This window comes from Mugil cephalus, chromosome 8, assembly GCF_022458985.1.
Source record: "Mugil cephalus isolate CIBA_MC_2020 chromosome 8, CIBA_Mcephalus_1.1, whole genome shotgun sequence".
NCBI classification, from domain to species: domain Eukaryota; kingdom Metazoa; phylum Chordata; class Actinopteri; order Mugiliformes; family Mugilidae; genus Mugil; species Mugil cephalus.
In genome coordinates this window covers 25,347,483-25,366,664 of record NC_061777.1, presented here as the reverse complement: position 1 = coordinate 25,366,664, position 19,182 = coordinate 25,347,483, and the positions used below count along the sequence as shown (strand labels likewise).

At 43.0% G+C, this 19,182-nt stretch overlaps 2 protein-coding genes across 9 annotated transcripts; both read left to right on the top strand.

Annotated features, from left to right (window-relative positions):
* The first annotated feature begins 206 nt into the window (after positions 1-206).
* Positions 207-9,761, top strand: LOC125012409. Of its 8 annotated transcripts, XM_047592353.1 has the most exons (9): positions 207-297; positions 849-927; positions 1,036-1,206; positions 1,320-1,461; positions 1,539-1,617; positions 1,812-1,930; positions 3,142-3,220; positions 6,658-6,835; positions 6,983-9,761. In XM_047592353.1, exons 3-9 carry the CDS (start codon positions 1,047-1,049, stop codon positions 7,039-7,041), a joined length of 816 nt encoding a protein of 271 aa, XP_047448309.1. In that variant the 5' UTR covers positions 207-297; positions 849-927; positions 1,036-1,046; the 3' UTR covers positions 7,042-9,761. The 8 variants fall into 8 exon arrangements, with proteins under 8 accessions (XP_047448309.1, XP_047448307.1, XP_047448304.1 ...); XM_047592351.1 differs by lacking the exons at positions 6,658-6,835; positions 6,983-9,761 and adding an exon at positions 3,312-3,739 and having other exon boundaries at positions 1,040-1,140; XM_047592348.1 differs by lacking the exons at positions 6,658-6,835; positions 6,983-9,761 and adding an exon at positions 3,312-3,739 and having other exon boundaries at positions 1,040-1,206.
* Positions 9,762-15,425: 5,664 nt separating this feature from the next.
* ccn1l2 (cellular communication network factor 1, like 2) lies at positions 15,426-18,456 on the top strand. Its single transcript, XM_047590923.1, has 5 exons — positions 15,426-15,726; positions 15,895-16,108; positions 16,519-16,872; positions 16,996-17,198; positions 17,347-18,456. The coding sequence occupies exons 1-5, from the start codon at positions 15,658-15,660 to the stop codon at positions 17,641-17,643; spliced, it is 1,137 nt and encodes a 378-aa protein (XP_047446879.1). The 5' UTR covers positions 15,426-15,657; the 3' UTR covers positions 17,644-18,456.
* Positions 18,457-19,182: the final 726 nt, after the last annotated feature.

Here is a 19,182-nt window from a genome sequence, read left to right as displayed (position 1 = left end):
GCCTTTAACATATTGACAGACGTTAGCAATAATATTTATAGGTCCACTTAATGGTGAAAATAAGCGGTATAATTCAACATAGAACATCCGTCCCATAGTTTTACACTGTGGAGTCTTCCCTTCGATGTATCTAACATGGCGCCCGTGATTTTTGTTGGCCAGACTCTCTCTAATATACGGCTCTGAAGGAACGCTACACAGTTGCCAAGCAACAAGTGTAAACAATGAGCTGGACCAGATTGCAGAAAGCTGTGAGCCTAAATTGAAATGTTTAATGAAGTTAAAGTCTACTAAAAGGTAAGTAGTTTTATTGCAGTCACTAGGTTTAAATTACATATCAAACAGTTTGTGTTTGGGCCATTGTTTCATAAATGGAATGCAACCTTGAGGTGGGACAACTTGTCAGTGAGATTTTCTTAGTTCCAAAAGCTCCATGCACATTTATGGTAATTTTCCTACAGTCATAGATTCTGACGTGGTCCTGCAAGACAAACACTCAGTTACTTATAACTTAAATGCTGCTGCAATTATTAAAAAGAGGAGGAAGATAAATGAATTGTCAGTCATTCAGGGCATGGTAAACTGAAATACTAAGCTAAAACCAGAGCAACTGGAGCCGAGAACTGAATTTTCTGTTCAAAATGACTGGTGTGGAGTTGGATTTCTTGGTGATTGTTTCTTTCCAGTTAGTGGTACTCAACAAATCCATTAATGGCCACAACTTTTTTTGTTTATTTCTTTTTTGCTTTTGACTGAACAGGTTTATGACTTAGTGTGTGAATGGGTGGTGAAATGACTTCAAGACAAGTCAAGCTTAGTTTGAAGCTTTGTTTTTGCATCATTCTCAGTGGTCATCTGTACTTACTGATGAATCCGGTGCGTATCATCTAATGGTGCTCAGCCACTTTCGCTTCCATCCTGCTAAATGTAATGTACTCCAAGTTATCAAGTACACAGCCACACAGACCTGCTTCCTGTGACTCACCTTACAGGCCACTCATAGCTATTTAATTGTTATCCCTTTGTGGCCGTTAGACAGCTGAAGCATGGGCAGCCTCTCCAGTCCCACTCCGGCTGGAGCTCATTGTCTGTGGCCTCTCTGCTCCCACACCTGCTGCCTGGATGCTGAGCAGCGTGTCCGTAAGTGCAAACCTCAAACGGTGAAGGCCCTCACCCATAGCGGGCCCTCAGCATCAGCCTCTGAAGGTGAGCACAAACCAGGATCCCATCGGTCTTCCTTGTAACATTATTTCTAACTGAAGTGTATGTGCATGTGTTATTTTTATCCTATAAGTAGCTCATATGTTCTGTGTTATTAGAGGATACATTTCCAGTCATCACTCTAGTTGATGCGTCAGAGTGGCTCGATGCTGGTTTGCTCGCTGGAGCTTCTTCTCACGGGAGTGGCAATGACTTCTCAGACATCAGCTGGGTGGCTTTACCAATGGGAGCATTGAGGCGGTGGGATGCTTTATTTTTTTCTTACACATATGCAGAAGATGAATCAGATGAATGAATCAAACTGTTTGTCACTGCAGAGAGGATGTCAGTATTCCCACTTACAGCTCAGACGTGTCAGATCACCTGGAGGCACACAGAGAACATGATACACCTAAGGTTGGTTGTGTGAGAGGGTTTCCCCCAGATTGCAGCACTGTTAAAGCATGTCTACCTTATGACTGGATAAGGGCATGAGGTAGAACAACATTATTTATTCTATGAATTGCTTCAAAATGTGTTGTTTTGCAGTATATCACCACCGGCTACCCTGCGTGAATTCATTGTCATAGGAGCTTTCACGGTTATTTCAGATAAAGACCATCCACATCGACCTCCCGCCCACTGACACCAGTACAAGCCAGCCCTCAAAGGCCATGCTGATGTGGGTTCCCAGTTCTCGTTCTCCTCCACCCCCTGATTATCGACACGGGTGAGGCACGTGCCTTGTTCTATGCTGACTGACTCCCTGATTCCTGATGATATAACAATCTGATCATGATCTAATATAGGGCAGATGTGCAGTGCTATATTAGTGCATGTTGTAGAATAAGGCTGCGGTCTTTTATGTTTTATTATCTGTGCTGTTTGCTGTTCATAAAGACTTCTACATTCAGGGAACAAATCTCTGGTTCTGTAACCTGCAAACTTCACTAAAGTATGAGGACTGACATACAGTGTTTTGCGCCCTTCAAAAGTTTCTATATTTTGGCATAAGAATGACTCCAAACAGCAGCAGATCCTGTCCTGAAAGTAGACAAAGAGAAACCAATTAAACAAATGGCACAGAAATATTGTAATTGCACATTTATTTATTGAAGAAAATGAATAATTTGAACAAGTACCTGAACCCTTGTTTTCAGTGTCTGGTGTGGCCCATGTGTGCTCCAATGACAGCAATTAAATGTTTATGGTAGCTGCTGATCTGTCGTCTGCAGCATTTTGAAGGAACTATATCCCATTCTTCTGAGTTCTGATATGTTGGTGGGCGTCCTCACATGAACTGTTTGCTTCCAGTCCTTCCATGGCATTTTTATTGGATTAAGATCAGGACTTTGACTTTGTCATTCCAAAAAAATGTTTGTGATATTTTGTTATTCTCCAAAACCTTACTTTTGTAGAATGACTTGTGTTTTTGGGGTTGTTATCTCACTGCATGATGATCCTGAAGTTTTCTTTTAGAATTATTTGGTATAATTCATTGGTCCATTAAAGATGGCAACCTGTTCTGTCCCAGGTGCAGCAGAACCAGAACAAGAACATAACCAGTTGATGTTTCTTGAACAGGATGAGGTACTGGAAATGCAGTGATTTTTTGTCTCCAAACACAAGCCTCATTTATACCAACCAATTCTGAAAGTGTGTTAAGTTTTGAATAGGTTTTATGTAGAAATTTCTGAAGGGTGCAAAACCTTTTAAATGGCGCTGTATATAACACTGATAGCAGTGACTGCTGGAGGCTTGAGGAATGCAAATCTCTAGAAGTTGAAGCCACAGTATACCCAGACACCACTGACCTCCTATGTCATACTATGACACCACATGACACACATCACCAATTGTAACACATTGAATTGAAACTGAACAAATTGAATTGCTATTAATTCATATTCTTTGTCATCCATAATATTGTTTTAACCACAGCTCCAAGTCTCCTCGACTTACTGTCAAGGAGCTGATTTTTCAACCTGTGGGTGACATGGACACACCTGTTGACAACAAGGTAAACAACACTCTACCTCCCAAAGCACTGTGTTTTGTGTGAAGTGAATCTGTGCAATGAAAAATAAGATGTGTTTAAATTTGTGGTTTAGAAAAGACTAAATCAGGACAAGTCAGGGAAGACTGTGCTAAAACCATCTCCAGCCAAGTTGAATCAGAAAGGCAAGGGCTGTCTGAAGTCAAAGGTGGACACTAGCCTATCAGGTCTTGGCTTGTCAGACAGTGACCTCCAAGTGAAAAAGATCGCTGCCGTTCCTCAGGTCCACTGTCTTGCACTCATGGGCCAAGCTCTAACTGCTGACCCCAAAGTCAAAGAAAACCAGCAACCTCCCAGGTCAGCCCAGACACTCCGGGAACAAACCGGTGGTCTTCCACCCTGTCCGGGAGAGGAAGCAGAGGAGGCACACCCAGGGGGGCCTCCATACCTTCAAACACGAGCTCCACTTTCAGATTTGGACAGTGGCTTAGCTCTCCATGCAAGTCAGACTTAAAATTGACATGTAAATCCAAAAAAAATAAACATGGCTGTCTGAAGAAACACAATGAACTGGCATTTGTTACTGGGAAGAGTCAGAAAAAAAAATTCATCAGAATAAAATACCAGCAGAGCCTGACTTCACTATGTATTTGTTTATGAAATAGTGTAGACCATGTTATTCACTGTTGTATAGGAACAGTATCAGCAGAGCTTCACGTGAATAGTTAGTTTGGTGAATGAGAAAAATAGGGTGATAATTTTTGAATCATTGCTACATATATGGCCTAGAGAAGAGCTTGTAACTCACATTGTTTACTGTGGATCATCCATTACAAACACATGCTGGTGCAGTCCACCTCGCTTTAAATTCTACTGAACATGACAAATATCCATGTCATGAATTCTGTTAATTGTTGGCAAAACTGTATAAAATAATATCCAGGAATAACTGACTCTGCTGTGTCTGTAGTTTCAGTTAGCAATATAACCTGCAGGGACCTGCTCTGACGCTTTGGTGGTGCATGGGTTTGATAACTTAAACAACAAGGTGGAGATAAATTCATGTCTGAAGAGGCCTGGAGGTGTCACCACTTTCCTTCTGGTGAAGGTTTTCCTTCCCAATATCAGCAACACTTCAAATTTGGTGCTAGTCAACCTCAAGAGCTCCATGAGCCAGAACTAGGAACAGCGAGGCCATGCTTTTGTAAGTAGTCTACCTCTTTCTGCATTTGTGCTCTTTTTGAGGAATTCACTGCTTAGTTGGAAGACTTTCAGCAACATCAGTATCATGTTGCAAGCCAGTGGTCGGCACATGAAGAAAAATACTTAGGACCACAACCACTTCAAGGTGTTGACTTGGCCTCCAAATTCCCTAGATCTCAGTCCAGCTGAAGATGGGACTGAAGACGTGCCAGACAAACAAGTCAGATCCATGGAGGATCCATCGTGCAACTTTAAGTAACTTCCAGGATCTGCCCACTTTTCAGAGGCTGTTTTGACTGAAAAAAGCAAGACCTACATAATAGTAGGCAGATGGTCATAATGTTGATTTGGAATGATTTTAAATCAGCCCTATGGGGTCTCCTTTGTGTGACCTGGACAGTTGAGACAGAAATCTCTCTCCGAACCACTAATCAACACTTGTGAATGCTGAACTGATAAGGTTTAGCATCAAGAGAGATATTGAAGCAAATAAGTTAATCAAGTAAGTTATTGCAAGGCCAATGGAGATCCACTGGTGTTCAACAGTCACTCTGCACTCAGGCTGCCACAGTCCTCTCTGTGACAGGAAGCCCTTGTAATTGAAAGTGTTGACATCTGAAGATAGTAACTTACTTAGTTGGTCATAAAAACACGAGTCAGTGTGTGTAACAGGAACTGCAAAGTAAGAGTGGGCATCAGCTTCCGAAGATGTCAACGCTGATAGTCATTACACACATCACTTCTACTGTGTTTATTTAGTCTTTTCAACATCTTAAGTAGGGAATGGTTCTTGGTCACGTACTTCCCTGATTAGCCAGACCTCCATGCAGGAAAACTGGAAGAGAATTCTCTCTCACTGGCTCATAAACAAATTAGTGAAAGAATGTGGAGTTGTGTGATTTAATGCTTGATGTATGCCAAGTATGTAAATAACTTGTAGAGCGACAGTAAACAGTATTTTTGTACATCTAATTGCTTGTCGGAGAGTAAAATTAATGTCTGTTTGAAGACTCATAATATCATCCGTGTGGTGCACATGGTATACAACAATCAGGCAGTACATGAAGTAAATGATATTGACCATCTTATGACAATACAATATCCAACTGGGAAGCTTTTGGACCTGACGTTCATGTGGATGTTACTTTGACATGTACCACTCACCTACACCAGACCAGACACCTCCACCCCATAGCAATGACACTCCTTGTTGGCAGCAGCCATCCCCAGCAGGATGCAGCCTGACACACAAAAAAACTGCCAACATTCTTGGCAGTTTGGGAAAATCCCAAACTGATCAAGTATCTGTGGGATGATCCACTGAGGCCCCTCCACTCAACTCATAGGACCCAAAGACCCCACTAACAGTATTGTGCTGCCAGACACCACAGGACACCCTCAGAAGACCCATGTCCATTCTCTGATGAGTCACAACTGTTTTGGAGGCACAAGAGAGACCTACACAATATTATGGCATAATGTTATGCCCAATTTAAAAGAAAGATAAGGCTAAAACAATGACATTTGGACGTATTGAAGTTTTCTTGAGGATGTAACAGTACAACCAAAAAACAAAACCTGGATTTACAGGGTTGTATGAAGATGTTTCATTCAAGTCTAATCCTAGTTCTCCGGCTCTAAAAGGAGTTTTCAGTTCTGGTGGGGAGTTTGGGTTTAAAGGAAACATCTGTTGGTGTTGTCCACCTGAAAATTACATGACTAAGGTCTGTTGACGACCTGCGGTTGAAGGAAACTGTTTTGATCCTGTTTTCCTTACCAACAAATGGTATTTTAACGGCCCATTAGTGTCCAGAGACTGTAGTGTACCTGAACAGGTTAAACTTTTTGAGAACAGATGTTATGGCTGTGGTGTAAATTGACAGGTACAGTCCACCTCCCCTGTTCAGAGAAAGGTTCCTTTCCTTCTCTCTTAAACAGTAAGTCTTCTCTGATAAAAATCAAAACATCGTTGTCCTCTAAGCAGTGTCGTCTGTCCTTCAGGTACAGGAGGTCTACTGAGTCCTGACCTAGAGAGCTGGCATTTCTGTGTTGAGCTTTGTGTTTGGGAATGTCGTATTTTCTTCTCCCTAATGTTTAAGTTTGTGCATTCCAAATATCACAACCTCATTTTTACACTTCTTAGTGTCGGCGTGGGATTCAATAGAATTGGATTTATATGTACATAAAGAAAAAACTAATAACTTTTTCTTTGGTCATAAGAAAAAACTAATAACTTTTTCTTTATGTTGTGAATCCAGATGGGATTGAATGGGATTAAATGGAAGAGTGTGCAGAGGCAGACATGCAACATCCAATCTGTTCATTCTCAGCCTGACAAGACTTCATCTTCAGAGGACAGGGCTGACTACGTACCACTCAGCCTCTACCCTGCCCTCATACCAAGCTCACTCTACCAGCCCAACAGCTCCCTCACAGGTAACCTCAGATCAAGTCAGACAAAAGACACAAAAGAGATTGAACAAAGGTATCTAAGAAAGATAAAGATTTATGATGCTGATCATAAAGTTGCTTGCCAGACAGATTTATACTGAACATAGTTTTGATACTTGTGTGTGTCCACAGGTCGTGCTAAATGCAGGCGTATGGCTCCTGACATGTTCAGCCGAAGATGGACTCGTTAGGATTGATGACCTCAGGTTTTGAGATGGTTATCACCAAAACCCTGGACAACCTGAAAATGTCTGTCTCTGAGTCACGTATTAACATTTACGGGGCCAAGCCATAAATGCGTGGCAAGTGACAAATGTGACATGGAGTTATGTGGTAAACTCCAAACTCCAAGTCCAGCTCCCAGACCTCATGTACTTTGAAACTAATACACTCATAGTTCAGCTCATTATATATTATACGACTAAACAATTACTGGAACATCTGGAGTGAGCACTACAGTACACATAACAAAAATACTACCACTAGTACTACTACTACTAATAATAATAATAATAAGCATTATTTTAATATCACTTTTCAAAGGTGTTTGACAGCTTGACAAAAACATTTTCCAGTTATATGGCTATATGGACTACTTTCTTGTGAAAAGTGTTCTTCCTGTTCTATACCTTGTGTCCACACTGCATTTTAACTATCTTATGACAACCCAATATCCTACTGGGAAACTTTTGGACCTGGCATTCATTCATGTGGATGTTACTTAGACATGAACCACCCACCTAGACCAGACCAGGAACCCCTGTACATTCGTAGTGGTACGGATATTTTCTTCTTCATTTTATTAATAAAAAGCACACATGCTTTTAGACTGCAATTAGGAATGACTGAAAGGGTTTTCGCTTGAAGACTAAAAACAGCCCAGTTCTAAGTGTCACTGGACAGAATCTATCGTCTCTTTTGGTAAAATGGTTGTCCTTGGGAACATGACTCAACTTCATATGTGGTATTTTGAAGCCAGAAAAATCCAGATTTCAAAAGCATCTTTAAAGCGTGTTGGTCCAAAGTTCTCACACCCCAAACCTTGAAGAGGTTTCAATGAACCCTTTGAATAAGTGACCTCAGCCCAGTTGAAAATCGGCGCAAACACCCTAATTTTAGACACCAATAACACTGAATATTTGTCATCGGGTGTTAGTGCTTGCTGCTACCTACAGAGCAAACAAACCGTCTTGCTTGTTCGCCAAAGGAAACAAACTGTGCTCTGCGCTACGTCAAGGTCGACCGTAGGCTGCCGTGTTTGTTCCTCACACGTACAATACCTCCTGTGCTGGCATTTCTCGATCAAACGTGACCTCATTCCGGTTTACTGTATATCGGCCTTTTCAGTGGCCGAGGGCACAGTGAGCTTTATGTGTTAGTGTCCCAGTTCCCGAAGGGGAGCCCTGGAACGTTTTCTGTTTACGGCTTAACTGCGATAACATTTTCCCCTCTGAATCACAGGCAGCGCTGTGTGGTGGTGCCACCTTTCCCCTGCCCACTAACAGGACACCCTCTGTCAGTCTGCAACACCACCAGCTCCCACACTAAAGTCTCTTTGAATTACCTGGTTTGTTTATTCTAGTGTACTAAATATGCAGCGCGCAGCTCAAGTAACCTCAGATTCACTGCAGGGAAAGGCAGCATCTGTGTTGATGGCTCTGGCTTCTGTCATTTTTGGCTAAATCTGGCGGTTTCTCCAATTGTACTGTCTACTTTTCATGCAAAGGTTCTTTGCCACAGTATCTGCTAAACATGTGTGCCGCTTGGTCTTTTTCCCCCCCTGTATTTTCATGTTGAGTCTGGGATAATGTGGGGCATAGACCTACACTCATTACCCTTTTTATTTGAAAACTGAGTTCACTTATTTTTAAGGCCTGCTGTCATACACCCTCCTTTTCTCTGCTTTTACCAAAATTTCCAATTCTAAAATTCAGTGATAATACTGACCAAACTAAGGGAAACACAAGGGAAACATCATATAAAACCACCAGATGTACCCTGAGTGGTCTGATCACTAGTGCTTTAAGTAGGGGGGGTGAACACACTCAGGACACATTGAGGCACAATTGAATGATCTGATCTCAGGCCACATCTGGAGTTGGTCTGGGACACATTTGATGATCTCTGAGTCACTTTAAGGGCCACCTACTCAGGGAGATTTTCCTCATTCATAAAACAACAGACAGTGGTTATTATGAATGAACACCTGAAAAAGCGCCATAAGTGACATGTGTTCATTTGTAATGAGAGCATTTGAAAATATTTTATCCTCATAGCTGTTAATTAACTAAATAATGAAAAAATCCACAAAAATTGAGATGATTGATTAGGAGTCAGTTATGCATAATTCCACCATAAAAAAATTGGACTGACATGTGGTTAATTAGCCATCTCATTGACGACCAGTGTTTTTCTTTATAACAGTTATGCTTCAAACACCACAGCAGTGAGATTATGTGAATCGGATGGACACTTCCTTTTATATTCTGGCTCTAAGGGCAGAGATAACTAAATAACAGTGTAGCAGACAGAGATGCTACTCAGCAGCAGTAAAAGTTACTGGTTGTCCATCAGTACCTGCAGCACACCTGGTCTCGTCAGACACACAATGGCCAGGTTATTGCTAGTACTGCTAGCGCTGTGTCCAGTTACTGCTGCTCTGTGCTCCCTGCTGTCATCACTCCCATTAGACTCTGTAGAGGAATGTGCAGGCCGCTGCTTCCCTCTGCCCTGCAGCCTGGGCAGCTGCCATGACACACCTGCACATGTCACATGCAGGGCTCTAGCCCACTTTTTCATTAACTTTTATTCACCCCAAGAGTTTAAGACTTCATGGAGCAGCTTTCTCCTGCTAATGAAAACCAAACCAACCAAAGAATTTCAATCACTCTGCACTGTAGTTTTTACTGTAGTTTAAGCATCCATGTTACATCTTTTCCTCATTCTTTTAAGGTGACATTAATAAACTCATGTTGATCCAGCTGTTAAGAAATCCGGTAGGCAAAGGTATTCCACACTTTTTTTAAAACAATGAATCTTGAAGACGTTTCACCGCTCATCGGAGTAGCTTCTTCAGAAACTCTACAAGTCCAGACGCCTTTTGGTTTGTGATGACTTGGATGACTACGAACCTTCAGAGACATAAAGCAGTTAACGTATGAAAAGGAAGTGTTGTTTACTGACCAACAATGCTTTAAATGCTGTTTTTGAAAACAGGTCCCTGTAGTGTTATACAGCTCCTCATCATCCTCCTGAACACTATTTGCATAACACATAGCCTTTGAAATAAAAGAGAATATGGGCTCAGTGGTTTATTAAATACCAAATGACAACTTTAAGATAACTCAGTGACGGACCTTGACCAGATATTCCTCCAGTCACCACTAGTTGTTGCTGTTGTGGGATATTGTGTAAGAGTCAGTGTTTCTTACACCGGAAAGTAATGGAGAAAATATTTTCTGTATAATTAGAAATTGAAATACAGTTTAATTGTGAGGCAGAGTTCAGCCAGCATTGACGAGAAAGTCAGTGAATTTCCAAGCGATCAGGATACCATTAGACGTGACCAGGCGATAGACCACCAAACCATGCGGTGCAGGTGCAGGGCGGATCCACCAGTACATTCTGGAAAAAGGACAGCATGTTTCTAAAAAAAGGAGGTGGAGAATAGAGGGAAAGACTGGCCATAAAAGGAGGATGCTGAAAGCATTTTCCTCAGTTGTTTCCTGGCGGCAGCAACTGAGAAGGTTTTACTTTTGTCTTTGTCTTCCTGTTAAATAGAGCCATTCAAACGGAATCTTTCATCGTCATATTAGAGTCTTCAGAGAATTTTTGCTGGTGGTTGGATCATACAGGAAATGTTTTTAATATTTGTAATGAACTCTGACACTGCATTGTTAAACTATGAGACAGGACAAACAATTATGCCAATGTTTTGAAGATGTTGTGGACGTCAAGGAAAAGTTTACATCTGCAGGGAGGGCTGATGTGGAAAAATTGCATGCTGCCAGTCATGGGCGTCCAAATGCACCGCAGCTCGTGACATAATCTGCTCACACTCAACCACGAAATCTAATACTCAGCTGGTGACCCGCTCTGGCCGCTCAGCGCGAGTGTGTGCACAGAAGAGACAGTGTGTGCATGCAGGGAAAATGGAGCCCATTCAGAGCAACAGTAGGATGAGTGATGACTGCAGTGGACCTGCAGCTTTCTGAGGACATTATTATGAGGAATGCAGCGGAGACGGGAGCTAGTGGAGGCGGGCGATGACCTGCCTTCTCACCTCACACACAGACACGCTCTCCTTCAATGCGGATTACAGGCTGAACATCCGTTTAGTGAAGCATTCTTGTTTATTTCTCTAGCATGTACTGGGTACAGACGACCAGGCTACAGGAAAACACTGCAAATTGCTTATAAATCCATAATATTGCAAATAAAAAGTCAACTTCAGTTAAACTGCAGTGGTCTTCACACCCAGCAATACCTTAGGGCAGGAGTTTTATACTTTAGTTTGGGGGCCTCATTCTCCCCAATTTGATCTCGAGCGCAAGTAAGATAAAAACCTATAAGTAACGACAACTCTAGATTGTTTCCATTTGTTTTAGTGCAAAAAAGAATAAGTAAATTAGGAGAATGTTTTAACAAATGCCGTTCAAAAAAAATCTGAATGAATGAACAATGAATGTTTCAGTGTTTTGTTCTGTTCACTTCTTGGACTAAAACAGTGGACAAATTAGGGATAGCAGTTATTTTCATTTAAAAACTGCAGTCTTCTATGTAATTTTCATCATGCCAATTCATGATGCAGGTCAGATCTGACCCTCTGGCGGGCTGCCTTTGGCCCACAGACCATATGTTTGACACCTGTGCCTTAGGGCAGCATATTGATCCTTTAGTTATACTCTCTGGTGGAGTAATCGTTCATCATCTTGAGATCTTGACTGACCACCTGTTGAGTGACCATTGGATGGTCACTAGTTTTTGCAGTGCTTTATGGAAAATTTTGAGTGAGGGCATAGAATTTAACCACTAAGGTTTCAGACACCACTACAAAATGGCCCTTCAGTATAAAGGGGTTAGGGGGCGTATACGGACACGGCCACAGTTGCTGTATTTAAACAATTCCTGTATTAAAGATATACACGACAACACAGCACTGTGAAACCCTCCTTTTCAATCATTTATGGACAAATGGACAACAATATCAGTACACAATATTCTTGTGTAAAAAGTAAGCACATTCATGACCGCTCTTGACTTCAGGAGCCAGAATCTTGTAAGAGTTTTTCAGAACTATCCGCCAGTCTTTGATACTGACTCACAGTTTTTTGTTTGTTTGTTTTTTTAACCACTCATCCAGCAGATCCTTGATGAAACTGTGGGTTTATTCACTCCTTTTTGCATCAAATATTTTTGGCTCAATTTTCTGAGACATGCCGACTTGCCAGACTCAGAGACATCCACCACCTGTTTTCTGAAGGCCACACCGCACACTGCAATTGCATAAAATATATGGGTCAGACTGGTTGTACCTGTCCTTTCCTAGGGAAGCTTTGATCACCAGCACATAACGTGGAACCCCTGATTCTAATTTTGTATGAGATAAATGTGGGGTGTACCTTCTTTAACATGGAGGTACACCTGCCCTTTTAGCCTGTTCAAATTAAAAGACTTATGTTTTATAGTGAACGTTTGCCTTTGTGCATTACGTCTTTTATTGGCTCTTCCTCCAGTCCAATATAAACCGACTGATTCATTCAGTACCGTGTTTTTTGTCTGGATCCTGTTGTGTCTTCTTAGCTCTCTGTGGTTGACTCAGGCGTTGCAGAACCTCTTCCTCTATGCTTCCTGTTTATCCCCTGGGCCGCTGTGTGATTGCTCTGCAATAGGTACATTTAGGTAAATTTGTTAAAAAGCTAAATGCCTTGTTGACAGAGTTGCAGTCTTCAGGCTGGTGGTTGATGTCAGATATTGAGCTGAGAAAATAAACAGGTCTGGGGGGCGGGAAGGGGGGGTTGGGTGCAGCAGGGTGATGAATCGCTGACAGCTCCTGACCTCCATGTGTTTTGGAAATGTTGGCCTGGCTGACAAACAATGGTTGGTACATTGCCACCCCAACCACAACCACCCCCCACTCCTCTATGAGTTTCCAGTACAGCATGGCCAGTGCACACATCCTGCCTTTGTGGGCCAGGAATCCCAAGAATCCAGACTGCTGCCCCCCCCCTCCCCGCTGCTGCCCAACAAGGTACTCTCACCCCACCTCCTCCTCCCCCTCACCCCAGCGTCCCAGTGGTTTTACAGGCCAGCCAGCCCGGGTGTCTAGGTGGCTGCTTGCGTAAGTCGGTGCACTGCATGCGGTTTGATGCACCCCCTCCCGCTCACCTGCAACACCTGCTCACAGGAAGCAAGCTGCATGTAGTAGAAGCCACGGAGGGCCACAAATGTGCTTTTAGAAGCACATAAAAGCTTGATGAAGGTTTCATGGTGGTGTGTTCAGGGATGATGTCATGATAGGAAGTAGGAAAAGGCCCTAGGTGCAGCACAGCATCAAGTTCTTTACTGTAGTCCCCAAAAACTAAAAGAACTACCAGACACAAGGGTAGCAATAAAAGTTCTTCTGAATCTCAGTGACTTCAAACGTTACTGTCCTGTAGCCTAAGTTTTCACTTTTAACTCCTCATGACTATTGTAGATATCTAAATCAGCCATACCTGCGATTAGTCTAACGGTAAGATTTCTATTATGTTTCTCTGATCTGGAGTAACGATGGAGCAGGTGGCATTAGGAGTACGGATATCACCTTTCTAAACAAATATCTTAGCAACTACTCTTGAAGTTGGCACAGCATTTCATTTTTATTTCAATGCTCCTATCAAATGCCACAGCTTCAATATTGCCTGACATCAGTCAGTTGGGATACGGCTTTCTGCACCACCAAAATGACCCAAACCAACATGTCTTTATGCACACTGTGCCCTAACATGAGCAGGATGAGTAGACGACCTGCAGTCACAGTTCAAGATGAGAAAACGTGAGGAAGGTAACAGTTTCCTCTCAGCTCAATAAATATCCAATGTGTTGCTCTGCTTTTGATTTGCTCCAGGGACATGAACCCTCCAGTAGACCGTCCAGGGCTCCCTGCAGAGAAGCCTGATGCTGCCACCACCATGTTTGCTGTAAGGCCAAAAAGTTCAACGTTGGTATTGTCAGACCAAAGAAACTTTTTTTAGTTGACCTCAGAGTCATCAATAAATCTGTGTCTGGTAAAAAACTATTATATGTAGAATCTGGTTCATCTCAGCTGCGGAAGCTTTTAACTCCTTCTGAGAACTCCTAGGTGTCTTGGTGGCTTCCTTCACGTGTCTCCTTCTTGCATGGCCACTTGTTTTGTGAGGATGTTGTCGTCTGAGTAGATTTACTGATATACAATGAGCCATCCATTTTTTTATGGATGGATTTAACTTCTCTGAGTTACTTGGAGTGTTTTTGTCCTCAGTGACTGGACCTTCTAGACACAGGTGTTTTCATACAGCAGCCACATGAGACACATTCACTGCACTCAGGTGACCTCTGTGTCATTTATTATGAAATCTGTTGGCTGGAGCTCCATTGATTTGTATCTTTAAAGGGGGTATATACTTACACAGTCTCTAATTTTACACAACGTATTCTTCAGTCGTCATCGACATTACTTTGTAGAAATTAGTTTTCTATTTGCAGCAAAGAGTTTTGTAAATTCCATTTTAAAGGCGCTGCCATCATTTGTGCTTTCACTTTACTTTTTGTTGCCTTTCGTTTTTAGCAGTGTGCCAACTTTTCCAACTGAGCCAAGCGTAAAGACTTATTTTTTAGTTTGAAAATATTCCCTTCCTTTTTGGAAGAGGAGCTTCAGCAGCCTTATCTAATGCACCAAATGACGTTTCCCATGTTTCACGACAGTGCGAGCCAACACTTAATGCGAGGATTTTCCTGCTCTGCGACAAACACTTTTTACATGCCCCTGAGATGACAATGGGAATGCTGAGTTTTTCCTACCAATCATGGGAACCTGAGTATAGGCTTTTTATTTCCTGGAGTGCTGCCCATTAGGAAAAGGGCAGAGGGAACACAGGATGTCCTGAGCACATTGTCTTGCAGCACATTTGCTGTGGAGTGTAGTTCACAGGGATTTTCTCCCGGTCAATGTCTTGGCTGTGATGTGGCGGGATTCCCTGCTCATGTATTTCCATTACAACCCAAAAGGCTCTACCATTGTCTTCTTTCATATTGAAAACAGGTTCCGAGTATAAGCTGATCTGCCTAACACTCCCTTATAATTTTTCATACCCAGATTCTAGCACATGCTGTCTATCCAGAATTTAGTTGCCTGTAAAAACTTGTCAATATTTTCAGTTTGGCACCTCAACACCTCTCCCATAATCCTATTGTAACTTGAACACATCTGTCAGTATTTCATACCGACAGACCCGCCACCTCCCGCCCCCTGGACATTCCCTAGTCGTCTTGAGAGGAGAGTTGAAGGTGTCATGGTGGGGGCGGGGACATGTGTGTCTATAAGTGCGCAGGGAAACCTCTCTATGAAGTAGAGCTGAGCTGTAGTAGCTGTAGTAGAGCCGGCGGGGAACCTATCAGTGTACGGACTCTGAACTGTGGATACTTCTTTTTAATCCTGGAACTGAAAAAAACAAAACAAATTTTATACTCTCTGGACTTGAACTTTTTTTCTTTTACCTCCCATACTTCTTGGTTCCTTTGGAAGATTTGGGGAAGTTTTCTCTTTTTGATTAACTGCTGTATTCAGGATGCTTAACTCTGTTGTTTTGCAGCAGATCATTTCCACACTATTTTTGCTGGGTGGTGCTGCAGTGATGGTGAGTTGCAGTGACTTTTGCCGGCTTGATTCTTGCCACCTTTTCTGCACACATTTCTGTCCAGTTTCAGATTGTTTAGGTATTGTTGAAAAGACTGGAGGTTCTTGTTCTTTTGATTTTAAAAGTTTTGTTAAATCACCCTGACCTGACCTCTGACCCCCCGTTCAGGCAGAGGCAGAGTGCCCCGCAGAGTGCTCCTGCGCCCCCACACTCCCGCTGTGCCCGCCGGGCGTCAGCTGGGTGACCGACCACTGTGGCTGCTGCAAGGTTTGTGCTCGGCAGTTCAACGAGGACTGCAGCTCAACCGAACCCTGCGATCACATCAAGGGGCTGCGCTGCCATCTGGGGGCCGGAGGGGACCCTGAGAGAGGACTGTGTCGAGGTGAGGCAGTGCATTGTTGACCTCCACATGAAATTATGTCTCGATGATTCAAATTTCAGGTGCTCTCACTCAATTTTAAGAGAATCTCACTGGTTATTAAAGGAGCACTCCAGCTACTGGAAGTGTGTGAAAATAGTTGTGGACGGCCTAATATGAAGGAGTTACTCTGGATGTCTTAAACGTATGACACAACTCCAATCATCTAAGCTGGATCTTTTTAGGCAATACACATTTTTTTTAAATCGCATAAATTGCTGAAAAATCATTTAACCGTATCCTTTCTTTTAGAAAGTTTATTCCCTTAATGTGGTCATGTAGGTTGTAGTGTGTTAATGTTTCCACTGCGCCCTTAAACGAAGTTCAAGGATCTCTGCTCACACCTGTTTCCTATTCTCTCTATGTGTTGAAAGCTGAGGCCCACGGTCTGCCCTGCATGTTCAATGGTCAGGTGTACCAGCACGGCGAAAACTTCCAGCCCGTCTGCCAGCACCAGTGCACCTGCATGAACGGCGTGGTGGGCTGCATGCCCCTCTGCCCTCACCAGGTGCCCCTGCCCCACTGGCGCTGCTCGCGGCCCCGACTGGCTCGCCCCGAGGGTGGCTGCTGTGAGAAATGGGTGTGTGATGACGACAACAGCATTGACGAGGAGCCGGACGAACCGGTGCGCATCTCCCCTCCAGACCACCAGCTCCACCCCAACGACATCAGTGCCCTGCTGCAAGCCCAGCCACAGCCTCAGCACCCAGCTGACACCAGGCTTAGAGGTAAACAGTTCTTTATCTTCTGGAATAAAAGAATCTAAAACTATGAACACTGCAGAATAGATGATGATCCGTTTGGCTGCATGATTTGATTGTGACACGTTGTCTGTCTCTGCTCTCACATAGAGACTGTGTCCTTCCCCGTGTCTGAGGCGCTTCTCCAGCCTCGCTGTTTCTCACAAACTACTGAGTGGACCCAGTGCTCCACCACGTGTGGAATGGGCATATCAAGTCGTTTGACCAACAACAACCCAGACTGTAGGCTGGTCAAAGAAACCAGACTGTGCCAGATCCGGAATTGTGAGCTGGCGTTTCCTGTAGCTAGCAAGGTACAAAACCCCTCCTTTAGATAATGTATAAAGAGTGTCAGAAGCATAAAATATTGGCAATTAAAAGAAGAGAGTTGATACCTCCTGGTTTCATAATCATGCTTCATGACATAATTTTACCTGTGATTCTTTCTCTGCAATCCAAAAGGGAAAGAAGTGTCAGCGAGTCGTCCGGCCACAGGAGCCGGTCAGCATCACCTTTGGCGGCTGCTCCACAGCTGAGCGGTATCGGCCTCGCACCTGCGGGGGCTGCACTGACGGCCGCTGCTGCACCCCCTCCCACTCACGCACCGCGCGGCTCCGCTTCCACTGTCCAGACGGAGACAGCTTTCACAACGTCATGTGGATCCAGCGCTGCCACTGCAGCGCAAGCTGCGGCACAGACAGCAGGCCCTCCAGCACTTTACTCAGCATCTACAACGACATCCACAATTTCAGGGACTGAGGCTGACTCAGCGCCTCCTGAGCAGCCCTGGACTGCTACCAGTCCCCCCTTCTCTAAACTCGCTGCCGCCCTGTCTGTCAGCTAGGTGGAAAAGCAATACGCTCGCTTGCACTTTAAGCTTCCTGCCGAGGTGATGTCAGTTTGTCCACACTAGCGGTGTATTGCCTCTCTAGCACCAGGGCACCACTGAAGACAAACACACTGCAGTGTGTCGGCTGAGTCATACTGCCGGCAGAGATTTTGAACTGAAACATATTTAATTTATTTCTAACTTTGCATCCTCTCCACAGAGGGTGAGGGGACGTTCTGTCAAACAGAGAGAAAGCTGTTTGGACCAGTGACAAGAAACATTTATGAGGAATGATGGGAATTATGGACATGCATCTTTTTTCTGATGTATTGTGAAATGTTGAGGAATCGTTAGAGGATATTAGATGTATTCCTTAGTGACTGTAAGGACCTGTCCTTTGTGATCTAGGGTTTTCTGTACATGCGCAACTGATTGTTTTTTGAACGGTGTGTTTGCGTGCGTGTCTGAGTAGGTGAAGATGGACTGTATTTTTTTAGAATGAGAGTTTACAGAGACAGTGCTCACAATGCTACTATGACATATAAATGGAAGCATGTAGTGTATATAAACTTCACTCTTAGTTGTGGAGTGATAAAGTTCTAGGATCACCTCATTTTTCGGGGTGTGATTTTGTTCATTTGTTCCCTCCCCAATTCTGGGATGTAATTATGCCGTATGTTAAAGATGTGTTAAATGTGGTTTGTAAACCCTTGTATTTTCAATAAAACCTTCACAAACCATGATGTTTTTTGTTTGTTTGTTTGTTTGTCTGTTTTTTGCAGATTTGCAATTGTACCTTTAAAGTCTATTGTGCACATGCATGAATATAGGAGAAAAGAAAAGAGGACCTTATTTTTGGTATCTTTTGGCAGCCATTACCAAGTCTATATTACTGAAATCTTGAAATGTCAAATAAAAACTTTCTATTTACAGTTGACAATCTTGACATCAACCTTTCAGTTTAACTCTATACTGTGTCTGATGGGATTGCCAACAATTTTCCCACTCATCTTGGGCATGAATGTGTGCACCAGTTTATAAGGAAATTAAAGAGTTGTGGAAACCCACTGGTGTCATGTAAAGGGAAAGATGACTGATGTCCAGATTCATTAAGCTTAGTCCTTCAGGAGCCACGAAGGCCAGTGCAAAATGTTTTACATATGCATCAAGTAGAGGTTTTGATATTTCACTGTGAAAAGACTGACCTGCACGTGTTGCTACCAAAAAGTCATTGGGATACATTCCTGGGTACCATCCAATCATGTCACCCCATCCAATAGATACTTTACTAAACACAAAATTGTAAACGCCATAGTTGCGGGAGTTATCATACATAATGTTGTTGAAAGAGAGAGAGGACCTCCAAAATTAGTTTAGGTCCACAAAATTAGTAGAATACGACTGCTGGGTACCACAGATATCTGCACCAAATATCAGAGAAATCTCTCAAGGAACTATTAAAATAAAAG